Consider the following 14,012-nt stretch of genomic DNA (forward strand, 5'->3'; position numbering starts at 1 on the left):
GAATATAATACCCTGCAGCTGGATGAATTGCAGCACAGCTGGAATATTTCTTGAGATATTCTGTATATACACAAACATCTGTATATCCACTAACCAGAAGCATTTTACCAGAGGGATTACAAATAATACAATAGGACTTTTTCAGTGAAAAATTAGGTTCTCAGAAGTATTGCACCAAAACCTACAAGGACACTATTTTGGCATAGCATGTCCTCAGGCACAATGAACTGGCCGTAACAAATCGGGACAGACCAACAATTCTTGAACTGGGACTGTGTTACCTTTGTTCCTGAAGGACAGCACTCCTCTAGTCAAGAAATCACAGGCATCCAGGTAACATACCTACATCAGGACCTACCTTAATAATCTTACTTAAAGATAAATTCTCTAATTACTCTAAAGTTCCACTACCAATTAGCCTAAAGTGATGAGACTTAACCCTATGTTTCTCTGTATATATCAAATGTTATAATGTTACTAAAATAGTTTTATATTAAGACATCCAACAATGAGATCAATGGATGCTTGCACTAATAATGTGCATATAAATTCTACACATACATAATAAGTTGTTTATATACATATAAACAGGGGGGAAAAAAGGGCAACACAATAAACCACTGAAAAAAGGTATAATACATTCAGGGTTGGCCCAGAATGTTCATTGATTTGCAACAACACCCAGTAGGCCACATTTATATCTGGCCCCAAAACTTTCTGCAAAATTACCTGTGCATATTTGGTAGCTATATGCAAATAGTCACACATAATAACAGAAAACTTAGAAGCAACATCTGGAAATCTGACAGGACAACAAAAGTGTTACTTGACAGGATTTTGGCATTCATCCAGTAGACTCTCAAACACTCCCATAAAGGATTTTCCTGAGGCTCACTAGGTCTGGAGGATGATTTCTGTTGATCAGCTGAATGGAAGATGCTCAACAAAACGTCTTTTTAATGATACCAGTACTGAATGAAGAGTTTCCTCACAAGCCTACATATCATTGTCTGCACAAAGCCTGAGGAAATGAGCCAAACCCTCCCAAACTGAAACATCAGCAAGACTGCTCTGTGCCTACAGCTGGTTGAGGGTCTGCAGGTAGTGTCTGCACCGTCCTTGCAACTACACTCCCTGTAAAAACTCTCCAAAGTCACTCCTCTCTGACCTCTGCGTGCTCCCATTCCAGAAGTGCTTAATGCTATTTGCAATTCTCCATAACTGAAAATGATTTTTAAATGAACAATCAGGCTTTTCTTCGATTTTATACTTACATAATATTAATCAAAGCTCATTCAGTGTCATCAACTGCCAGCAGACTGGAGAAGTTTCCTAGCAATTTGACATTTTATATTGGGGCCTCCATTTTGATTTCCTGTAAGAAGCTACTTTGTCATGCAAACCAAGACAAATTTGTTGGTACAAATCCAGCAACACAACACACAAATAAATAAATGTAGCAGCATTAGTCTTCAGTCTCCATCCTAATAGCAAAGATGAATTCAGTCTAAATCCTAAGTGCTTCTTCTCTGACACAAAATACTGAAGTTGCAGTATTTGCTAGACAGCTGTAGAAGAGATAGGCTTAATTTTCTTTAGAGCTTTTATTTCTCACAGCTGTAGCTGAGAAGCACCTGTAGCTAGATGTCAGGTTACTAGAAGGTATTTTAAAAGAAAAGTGAACTCAGAAGGGATTTTACAGCATGCACAGATCTTCTGCAACTACGATGAGTTCTCCTCTGAAAGCAAGTCAGCCCTCAGGACAGAGCACTGACACAAAACTTCTTTTAGGGGAAGAGTACCAGGAAGTCCAAACAGAACTCACAGCAAGAAGGCCTGAAGTTGTTCAGGATGTTCTGTGGCCATTGATTTGAAATACTATATTTCACAATTTATTTTGGATGCGTAAGATATCCTAGATACCCTCACAGAGATGAAGCATCAGACAGATTTTTCTGGAGAGGACTTTGTTTCTTCTTTAAGCTTATACAGGATTTCTGTCAATAAATCTTCAGTTATCTCCCTCCTCTCAAAAATGCAGCTGTTCTTCACTAAGAAAGACTCCTGTGGTCAGATTTTCATTGAATTGCACTTGTCAAGGAAACAATAGTTTTTCTCCTTGAAATATACATGTACTCTTCTCATATAGTGATCAAGATATTGAAAGCTTTTCTTTAGGTTAAGATTTTTTTTTACACAATTAAAAATATAGCTGAAATAATGAGTTCAAATTTGAAGAGGTGAATTATCTGAATCACTCAAGCATTTATTGCATCTGTAGATTTAAATTTCCTTACAGGTTTTACAATCGTATCAGTGTGATGTTTTCCCTTTGTCACATCTGGATCTTCCTCTCAAATCCTGGCCTTGAAGTCATTCTGTGCTAGTCCTTCTCCAGCACAAACTAGTTTGCTTTTTTTCATTAGACACTCTAAATTCACGGAGTTTATAGTCTCTTTAATATGGCTTTTTTAATAAGACAGAAGTTTGTGTTGGAGAAGTAGCAGATAAAACAGGGGGGTTAGAAATGCAGCTGCGCCAATCTGATCAAGGGAGAAATAAAAATATGCTATTTTTCAAAAATAATAATTATTATACTTAACTCACCATCAAGAAAGAGTTGTAAATTGCAGTTTAGCCGCCCTTATTGATCCAACACAAATATTAGGAGCAAGCTGTGCTGTGCAGGGGAGGGAAAAAGAGATGATTGTGGCATGTTTTAAATCCCCTGAGTCATCCATCTTTCCTGGCAAAGGGCAGCGTGAGTCAAAGCTGCTGTGCAGGAAGCGAGGAGACAGAGGTGGGCTGAGCTGGCTCAGCATGGGCTGCACATTGCCAATGGCAGTTGGAAAAGGGATGCTTTGAAGCTAAGATATCTTAAGTCTTCAAGGCCAAGTTGTAAGAGAAGTCATTTTGTCTGCAATGTCTTCAGCCCTCTGCTTGCTGGAGTACAGAGCTCTTTTTTCTGCTTACAGGCACGGTACAAAGTGCCAAAGTTTGACAGCTCTGTAACTTCCTTTTGGGGACAACTTCACAATGCCTAACATGACTTTAACTAACAGCATACACTGAATGGGCACACCTTGAGATAAAGATGCATAGCTCTGCAACTCTTCCATATACCCACACCAGGTACAACCAGGACTGAGGCATGACTACGTTAGAAATAAATGTGTGATCAACTGGGAGTCAGATATTAAACAGCTCGTGCTGCCTTCCAGCTGACTCATCCCCCCACTGCAGCTCTACCCTGATGTGCTTTTCACCGCTGACACTTTGAAAACTACTAGCAGGCTCTATATACACTGGGGTACACATGACCTCAGTGTATTAATGACCAAAACTCACCAGTAACTATCACCCTTTTCTCCTTCTGTTAGGATAAAGGGAGGAGAAATACGAATACAACACCCAGCTCTGCAAAAGGAATCTCCCCATCATGAATGAAATTCTCCCATTCCTTTTCCATACCTCATCCTACTTTGCCTCCGTTTTGGACCTGGGAAAGCAACTTGTCATGATGAGTTCAAGACCGAAAGCAAGCCAAACATACACGGAATCCTGGTAGCCCTAGAGTAAATCACTGATGCTGAAGACACATAATTGAGAAACTCATGCCAACGTATCAGTTTTAGGAAATACGGGGCAGGGTGTCAACATTAAGATAAATCACAGCACACATTTATTTGTAATGAAGTCTCCTGTAAAGAGAAACCCCTGTAAACACTGACAGTAAGACATTAAAAGCCGTGACATAACTTATTACTTGTGTTGACTTGTATTATCTGTAGCTACTTGCACAGGAGGCAATAAAAGTGATATTCAAGACAGAATTCAAAAAATAGAGATAAATGCTCCTTCTGCTTTGTTCTTCTCAAATACAGAAAGGACAAGTAGTTGGACCTATATCCTCTATTTTTAAATTTCAAGGTGAGATTCTGTGCCCCCATTTGGAAGAGAGATCATAGGAGAGAACGCAGAGTGCAGAGCACACACAGCCTGTTAGTAAGGGTGTCTCATAAAGGTAACCATAACAGTGATTCATGCCAAGCAACAGATCCAGCAGCAATAATGAAAGTACTGCACAGTATGTATACATATTTCTGTGTAATTCCTCTGTGGTCCTTTTTGTGGAAAACAGCCTTTTAAAAACATTATTTTAAAAAGTAAGACAAACTAGATTCTGCTGAATCCAGCCATGAAACGTATTTTAAGATTAAGTTATTTACCTCACAAATAATTGCAAATCTCAGCTGAGGCAGGCCCAGCTCTTGCTTACAGAAAGAAAAATGAAAAAGTAATTATTTCACAAAACATGTTTCCAGGAAAAGGTTATAGCCCACAAATTACTGAGTTTTATTCTTCAAACATTAGGACTCTGAGGATGTGGCAGGCCCCTACTAGAGCTGCTGCTTTGTGTTCCAGGACAATCAGTTCAACATGCAGCTGGGCAAGTCCATAGCACAGGTATCCCTCCCCCAGCCACCATCCCAATTGTCAAACACTTAGAAAATTTATATACAATGACAGAGTCCTGAAATGAACGCATTAGGACCTCAAGTCACATGCTAAACTGGGATTAAAAAAATTGACTCCATTTAGCAAAATAGACCTATACTAAGCCTTTGTAATCAAACAAACACATGGAAGACATTTAACCGTGATGTAGCCGAAATACTCTTGCAATACTGTATAGGTGCAAAAGTATACCAGTCAAAGTAGGACTTGCATGCTTTCAATTTCGTAAAATACAAAGATTTATTTACTTGTTGGCCAATGAATAAACTCTGCGGATAAACAAAGCAGAATCAGCAAGACTCAAAGTTCCATGGCTTCCACTAGGTGAAAAGTACTTTTGCTTTTCCAAAACACAGCCAGTATAATAAAAGTAAAAACAAGGTGTCTTCCCTTACCTTCTGCAAAAGGTTCCCATTCATAAAATCGACCCATAAATGGCTTGTTGTTGTATGATGCACACTGCACCTCTCTAATATTTCTGCTGCTTTCAGGACACATCTATTTAAAAAAAGAACACATTTATATTATAATCAATATTAATATAAATACTGCTTTCTTATTAATTAACTTTAGAAGGTCAATGAAGGCTTTGCCTAATTCTAATCCATCAGTTGTCTTCCTTAAATTAGATAACCAATAGTGTGTTTTTAAGTGATGGTATCAAAAGTACCTGTAGAAAAAGAGCGTATTAGCTTTGTGGAGTTAATGGAGTAACAGTTCTACAAAACAAGCAAATTCTTTAGTGAGCTGTCGTTTCTCACAGAAAAAAAATAATAATAGAAAAGGATATTTCAAGATAAATTCAATAAAGTAGATCTGAATCATTTCCTTTCCACAATAGCTTCACATTTCTTATTATTAATTTTCTGGGCTCAGATTCAACATAGTTGAAACACTTAACATATATGCTTCCATAACTTATTACAAGCTGGCAACACCAGCTTCTCATTCTCATCCTATGCTTCAGTATATTACCACTTTTTCTTTTTTATTCCCACATGCTACTGGGACAGCCATAACACTACTTTGTATTTTAACTTGTGCCTTCAAATGCTAGCTTCAGAGTGCTTGAAGTAATGAGAAGAACATTTTATATAAGCACGCACACGTGCACACATTGAGGCAGGGCAAGTTTTACAGATAGAAGTAACATCTTTTATTAGGTCACCTGCAATGCAAGCCTTGGCAGAAAAACCTTGTTCAGATCTGAAGCAGATTCCAAAAGCAAGTACAAGTTAAATACTTAATTACTTTGTTATGCCTTTGTCCTTGCAGTATAGCAGTTACAGCGAAAGACTGCTCTGTGTGTGGGCACACGCAAAGGGGAGCAAGACTTCTAGAAAAGGGGGTTTTAATTAGAACAATTCCTGTGCTTGGAAAAAACAGATGAGCTTTGGTCACACAAGCATTTTTTCAAGTGGCCTTCAGAGGATCAAAATGCCGCTAAAAACACTGTTCCACAGCAGTAATCACATGAAGAATTAGACTAGAACAGCAAAATCCGTTTTTCTATAGGAGATAGTTTTCACGGAAACAGCAGACATAAAATTATATCAATGCAACGTGGTAAGCAGCTATATTTGAAGGGAACAGTAAGAAGAGAACCAGTAAGAAGAGATCTTATGGCAACTGCAAGTCAGTTCTGTGGAGGGGGAAGGACGGGCTGTCATTGCAGTGAGAGCCGGCACACCAGAGGTCCCAGATGAAGCTCTCCCCAGAGGAGTTCTGGTTTTGTATCCCCCATCTATGTATAAAGATGCTTCTAGCTGAATCAGTGAGACCGAAGCCAAGAGTTTTAAAAGAGGGGTATGAACTGAACCAAAGACATGGCTGGGGGGAGGCTCACAGACGGCTTTATCTTCTATTAGAATCACAGTAACAACTCCTCTGGAATAAACACTGCTCCTGGCCAAACAGCCATCTGTGCTTAGTTCATCCCCATCTGAAGTCTCCAAGTCCACGTATATGCTGTTTTCCTCAACAAGCCAGCCATCAGAAAACAAGCAAACAAACAAAGTCCAGAAACAAAGAAGAACTAAGCAAACAAAAAAAGCTTCACAACAAACCACTAGAGTATATTGGACAGTGAGACCAAAACTCTTTCTAGTGCCTAATAGAGAGATCAAAGCTGTACTCCTACCCCTGAAATCACACATCCTTCAATCTGCAACACAGCAGAGCAGCAAGAGAAGTAAGAGACAATTCTGCCACAATAAACATCGAGGCTCAGAACCTCAAATTTTTTCGTGGAAACTAATCACACCATGTATCCCAAAAGCGAGGGGCAGAGCCTGAGCTGGCATAAATTAAGGTCCTTACGTTAAATTACAGCAGAACAAAGTCAGTCTGCACCAGCAAAGAACCCAGCCTGAAGGGTTTCTTTTTGGAACACATTTCCCTTTTCTTTTTTCTTTTTTGGCACATGTGTTCTGACAGTCTGTTGCAAAGTTTTGTTGTTTCTTGTTTCTCCTTCTCTGAGCCTTGAGCTCATGCTCTTGTGTACCACTATTTCTGGCTCACAGACCATTTCCTGTGCACCCTGTTCCTACCAACTGCAGACAATGTAAGAATAAAAAGATCAAAATATTCATTGCTGTTGCCAAGAAAAAAAAAGTGCTCCCCCCCTCTTCTAAGATCATTTTTCTATAGTTACAGTTTCTGTTTTTAAACTTACTGAAAGTTGCCCACAGGACAGAGGCCCCATTGCTTTAAAGGAGGGCAGAGGACTGCCAAGTACACTAAACACGCTGTCTGGATCAAGACAAAGTCAGAGGAAGAACAGACTAACTCAGTAACGTCCCTGCTACTTTAAAAGTCCGATGTCCTCCCTCCATTTCTTTCAGCATCGTGTAATTACATTTTTGCATGAAAACTGGCGAGTGAGAGCTGGTCAGCAAAAACTCCTTACTTTATTCTTTATACAGATTATATCCACTTTTGTTTTTGAATGCTTAAAAAAAAAAAAAATCAAAGAATTACGTGCAAGGTGCAACAAGTCAAACTAGGCACAGCTCAGGAATCCCCTAGGCTGAAGGCAGTCACCCTGCACAAGCACACTGGGTAACTATTCCTCGTTTATTAGCCCCTGCAAAATTCTGAATGCCCAGCTGAACAAAATGACATTTTTATGCCACCTACTGCTCAGCCCCCTTCCAAATGAAATCCTTCAGCACTCCTCAGAAGAGCTCAGAGTGTCGGGCACTTGATCTTGGCCTGGGTGGCTTTTCAGACATCTGAGGCAGAAAATGGTGCTATTGCTAAAAGGGAAAACCCTAACCCTGAACAATCAAAAGCAAAACTTTAGCACAAGTTTTGATTTATTCGCTGAGAGAACAACCAATTTTTATACCTTTAGCTACTACTTCTGTCATAAATCCATAGAGCTCAATTGCAGAACTCTCCGGGGACAGCAACGAGCATCTGGGACTGCGAGAAGGCGATCCCAGAGGGGGCGAATATTTGGAGTGTCTGAAGGCTGTATGTACCTCACAGCACTTTGCAGCCCTTGGTTCGCTTCCCAGTGCTCAGGCAGGGCCAGGAGGCGCTGGAGGCCCGCGGAGGAGGCCTGGGGAGGCCAGCGCTGGCCTTCCAGGAGCACCGGCCCGCAGCGGGCAGCAGGCTGCGTCTGGGCTTTCTTCACACGCTGTCAGAGGCCCTGTGCTCCTCCTGGCCCTTTGCCAAACGAATATCAATTTTACTTCAAAAAGCACGCATGTTTACAGATGAGGAACGTTTCCGTGGTTAAGCCACAGAACTAGCATTTAAATGACCTGGATCTCTTTCCTAAATCTTCCAGAGGCTTTCGGTGTGAACTCGGCGAAAGCATTTAGCCTTCGCGTGTGATTCTCCCTCAGCTTCTTCCCCTCTGGGACGGGAGGGCACTGGAATTGTGTTGCCTCACAGGGATTTGCAAACAAACCTTTTGAAAACAAAATGTTGACCTTGATTCTTTTTTTGTTGTTGTTGTAGTTGTTAGCAACGGATTTGGAATTTCTTCTTTTTATTTTTTTTTTCTCCTCATGAACATCATTCTCTTTTGTGATAACTGGGGGAGTGAGCTCAAGTTTTTCTTAGAGATGTTGATGCAGAAACAGGATGACACCTTTGGATGTTTATCAAACAACAAAAAAAAGATTTTTTAAAGCAGGTATGCGGAAGCCAGATCAGCAAAAAATTCAATGCACCTAATATAAAACTCAAATTCAGGCAGATATGAATTACCTACAAAACTAGATTCTATGCTGGGAGACTTTTTTTTTTTTTTTTTTTTTTTTTTAATTATTCTTTCGGTTGTGCACTGCAAAATTAGAAACAGGATCACGGACCCAAAATTCTGTATGGTTTTAGCTGATGTCTCCCCTACTCAGAGTACGTGTGTAAGAATAACACCAAAGCTGTAAATGAGCGGTGTGGGTCCTCCTCCAGCCACGCAGGTCAGAGCACCAGGCACTTCCACACGATGTGAGAGGCTTTCAGAGCTTCCTTCCACTGCCACATTTCGATGCGGCTCTTTCAATGAATATGATGTCTCAGCCAACTTTTCTTATTGTACTTTCAGAACATGCCATTAGAACAGCAGCAGCACAGCACTGTGCTGATGGAGCAGGGAGTGCTTAGGATGGAATATTCTAGAAGCATCCCTTCGTATTTAGAGATGTTAAGACAAATTCTTTGAAATGCACTGTGTCTGAAGATGACATTGCATTTCTGAAAGAGTTACCCTTATCTATGCCTCAATTTCACCTGAGATACACAGGTATGAAATACTCAGAGGGATGGCATCACGCAGTACTTCTCTTTGCCCGCTACCACCACAGTTTTCTTAAAACTAGTTGCTAGTGAAGCTAAGTCTGTAAAGCAAGGAAACCACCCTACACACTTTTGGAAAACACTTGAAAGACACATGTTTTTAACAAATCTTTGACACTTCAGTAAATTAACGAAGCATTGGCAATCCACCAGGAAATTATCAGCCTGCCAGCTGATGCGCGCTCACGCTGGCTGCACGCCTGCCATGAGCAAACCGCTTCATTGCTGGGCTGAGATAATGCATTTCTGGAAAAGCATAAACGGCTTATTTTGATACTGAAACCACCTTTAAAGGCAATTAAAACGTTGACTTAGATTTTGGCACCATTTCGTTCCTGTGACCTACAGTAACTGGCCAGCTGTTTTTCCAAGGCCCCAAAGTCCTTCTGGATTCTCCAGGCTCAAGCATAATTCATAATTAATATTGTGTGCACATTGCACTAAATAAAGTCTAGTTATACTTTTTTTTTTTTTTTTTTTTTTTTTAATTTCTGCAGTGGTTCTATCTAATCTGATTAATCCTTTTACATTCCAAAGGATAAACACACCTCCAAAGGAAAACAACTCAAATACTTGCTTCTGAAGCAGTGTGCTGAAGGTTCTTCTTTAATTTTCAGAATATGCTCTTCACATAACAATCCACCATTGCAGTAAACACTGCCCCAGCCTTGTTCCTTCTGAACATATGGAAGTTACATGGCTGTGTCTGACAGCAGAATCTGGCCTTGCAAATTTTAATTCATCTAAGTTACTTCCCTTTGCATTGCCAAGGAACACGCACACACCCGGTATCAGTGCTACCTAGAATCAAGGCAACCTTCTTTTCTTCAGCTGATTCCAAGTCAGCAACAGAGTAATTTAAACAACTGGAGGCTCTTTTTATTTCCCAGTAGTTTTAACTTTTAAAAATTAAAACAGAACATAAATACAATTGTCTGCAATGAAAAAAGAAATAAGCTATAGCAAATGTGCCTAGATATCACTGGCACAAAATATTTGATGGATTTTTTTTATTATTATTACTAAAATCAAATTGATGTTTGTAAAAAAATATGCAAGAAAAGTAAAATTTTAAATGCAAAATTCTAAAACGTATGTGAAGAATAAACAAAATAGCACTTTCCATAAAAATAGTGCTAGCCAGCTCAAGTTACAGTCCATGACCGCAGACAGTACACTATAAATGTCTGGCTTGACACGCAATGAAAATGAACATCTGTGAACACAGTGGTATCTGGACAAGTTTAGGAGGAATAAGCACCTGTCATACCTAAGTCTCAGCACTGCCTCAAGCAATGAATTTGCACCTATGTGTCTGTTGCAATGGACATCATGCTCGGTTAGGGGAGGCATCATCAACTACTGACTTCATCTTCCTCTGCTAACCAGAGAGGGACTCGGAGGGGAGGCAGAGTCCAAGAGTGCATGTAGGACAGGGTACCAGCCTTTCCCTTTTCCCTCCCTGATTTCAAGGGGCTGCTTCCCACAGACAGAAAAAACCTTGGGCACGTACACAACACGACATCATTGTAGTCGTGTAATATAAAATATAAAATAAAAACCAATCACCACCACCACAATGAACATATACGCATACATTTGGGTAGCTGACTCCCTGAGGCCTGCCCAAATGATCCTGGAGGTTTCCTTCAATTTCACATATGCAGTTCCATAAAGTTTTGTTAAGCAACTCACGTAGCCGAAGTTGACCACAATATTTTAATTTATTCTCCGGAAAAATAAACCGGCGAGAGTCACAGTCAAGCTGTGGCTCTGCCTGGCAGGTTATCCCATAAAACTGATGTGTCCCCCGCACTTGAGGTGCTGGTGATTTTCCATCGGCCCATGCAGCGCTGAAGCAAAACCATCCCCAAAATCTAGCAGTTCTTACATCAGCTGCAGAGGGCTTACACATCAAATTCAAACACTGCCAACATTTCTACAGATCTTCTATGGCACCACCTCATGTTATTAACCCACCAGGTGTCTTTTTTACCCAAGTTTTCACAATTCTGCCCCCGATACACATTGTGATGCTTTATTTGATACCAAAGCCAAATCAGGGAAGCCTCCATTTTGGACAAATGTCGTTTTCTTTTTAAAAAATACTGCTCCATACTGACTACATATTTGACTACCAAGTCACCTCTTCTAGTTCCAAACATATAAAATGTTTGGGTGTCAGAAAGGTTTAACCATTTCCTTTGCTAATGCTTCTACAAACCGCCGAGTGCATCTCATCCTGCCCTCCTGATACGTGTGTTTATCTTTCTCAAGTAATCCCTCCACCACCACTTTGTAGCTAGATTATCTTTCCTCCTTTTCTTTTCACCTTCTGCCAGTCCTGTTACATCGTTAGCATTCTTCTGAGCTATAATAAAATTAACAGATCATGATGGATGTCTGAATACAATCAGGCTAATGGCCTTGGTACAAGCAAAACACCACCAGAGTTTTTAGGAGCACAGCTGGAACATAAAACATTTTTCCCATTGCTGATTTCACCTTTGCACCACAAAGTCCTCTGAATTTATCTAGGAGAGCCTTTGAAGTGTCACCTGAGCATAACTTTGATTAACTTTGAAATGTATCAGCCAAATAAACCATTAATGCATAATGTGGTAGCTATTAGTACTTTACCTTTCTTCCCTTCAACAGCACTTCAGTATGCCTAATAACAGGGGAGAAAGATCAACCCAGTAGAAAAATAAGCAACTCTGCACAACTTTACGGATTTGTGGCTTTTTTGAATTCTGACAGATCTGATTAGACTGAAGTAACTTATTTTACTTCAGATTTTCAACAGCTTGTAGAAGATTCAAGTCCAGCTTCAGCTTTAAATTAAATCTGAGTGACTCACCCACCCCATACAAAGCACCCACTGATCTAATGTATCTGACCAGAAACGTCTGGCACCGTTAGCTTAGGAGGGTCTCACCAAAGGGCTATAGGAGGCAAACCAACAGTACAGTTCCCCAGTAGTACCAAAAAGGTGTTAAGAAAATCATCCATTTCTGGTTACTGCTAAATTTTAAAATGTTATTCCAAATAATAATAATACAAAAACCAATAACTGGATTTTAAAACATTAGTTTAACAAATAGAAAATGAAAAATAAATACTGAAAACAGATCCCGCTGGAAGAGAACATCATCTGGTGTAAAGCAATACACAAGTATGCTATGGAAGCCAGTGCTACGTCAGTTCACACCTGCCAACGATCTAGCCAGTTGCCTGTTGCTAGTCTTTTTTGATCCAGCACCAGACCAGATGACTATCGACCCATTCCAAAGCCATTTTTTCAAAATACAGTTATTATTTTACTGTCCCAAATTTCTTTTATTGCCCAGTTCCCTGAGCAAAGTACTTCAGTATTGAGACTGGAGCGCACAGAGGATATTCTTTACATGATCCTAATCAAGCATTAAAAACTTGGCATTTGCAACAAAAATCTTAACTACTCTGTACAACAGCTGTTCAACAGTGGTATCGCTTTTTCTATATAACTATGATGCATTAAACAAATCCACCAAATACAAGATTCCTTCCATTCAAATATCTATTTATAGAAACACTACATAATGCTCAAGGTGCTTAAACTGCACACTACTGCCTCGTTTAATGGGAAATCAATTAAAAAAATAATTTCCATTTGACAAAACCTGGCTCAAAGTCTGAGGATTGGCTTAGCATGGAAGCTTTCAGCCTTGCTTCTGATCCAGTGTCTCATCTGTCTTCATTGTTGAAATACATCTTAGGAACAGCACGTTTTTGTAGTCCTCAGAAAACGTGAGGTTTATGTATTAAGGATAGTTGCTTTAATCAAATAATAACCACGGCTAAAAACAGGTCAAACTTTTCTAACAGTTTCTTTTTTTGTAAAGTATTTCTTTATATTAGAAAAATGAGTCACTCCAAAACCTTTTCTGAAAGGCGCTGTGCCTACCAGCTTTGAAAGACCCTGAGCCAAGCGCTCATGTAGCACAGCTCTGGTGAAACCAACAAAGAAGGTGGAGGTGAGATATTTAGTTCTTGCAGTTTCTAGAAAATTATGCCAAATTAATAAAAACACCTACTGCAGTTTCAAGCAACATTTCACTTCATTTAAACCCCTTCTTTCTTTCTTTCTTTCTTTCTTTCTTTCTCATTTTCCATTATTTCTGGGTTGTAGCTTGTGTGTCACATAGGTTTCATTACTTTATTCTTTTATTTTACACCAGCATCATCAGTGGAAATAATGTGGAAATAATCCTCAACGAGTTTTCTTCATGAAATCCTGATCAATTTAAATGGAAATTCAATTGTAGGCATTCCATTTAAACGCGCACTCCCTGTGTGGGACGAGGGATTACCTGAATAGGTCCAGCAAAAAGACTGAAAGATTAGGAAGGTTTTTGATTTGTATTACCACAATACTCCACATCTTAATTAAAAATAAATAAATATGGTAAATAATCGGTGTTCTTAGCAAAGAACTTCTATTTTACATGACAATCAGGGAACAGAAATGTTTAGAGGAGTTGTGTTAAGCACAAACGTACAGTTATGACATCTAGGGTGATTCTGGTGAATCCACTGAGAGTACACTTATTTATTTATTTATTTATTTTTAAAGATGACCCACCTTTCTTTTTTTTGGAACATTTGTCTTCCACGCAAAGTGAACAGTTGTAGAGCACCATACA

At 39.5% G+C, this 14,012-nt stretch overlaps 1 protein-coding gene across 2 annotated transcripts in view; it reads right to left on the reverse strand.

The window, feature by feature from the left end:
• Nucleotides 1-14,012, reverse strand: part of THSD4 (thrombospondin type 1 domain containing 4) — a 289,062-nt gene that overhangs the window by 212,683 nt on the left and 62,367 nt on the right. For both annotated transcript variants that reach the window (XM_082769054.1, XM_082769055.1), the window contains exon 6: nucleotides 4,914-5,016. In XM_082769054.1, coding sequence (XP_082625180.1) covers nucleotides 4,914-5,016 — 103 coding nt within the window. The remainder of the gene's footprint in view (nucleotides 1-4,913; nucleotides 5,017-14,012) is intronic.

Source organism: Aythya marila (assembly GCF_965140915.1).
Source record: "Aythya marila genome assembly, chromosome: 11".
In the NCBI taxonomy this organism is placed as follows: domain Eukaryota; kingdom Metazoa; phylum Chordata; class Aves; order Anseriformes; family Anatidae; genus Aythya; species Aythya marila.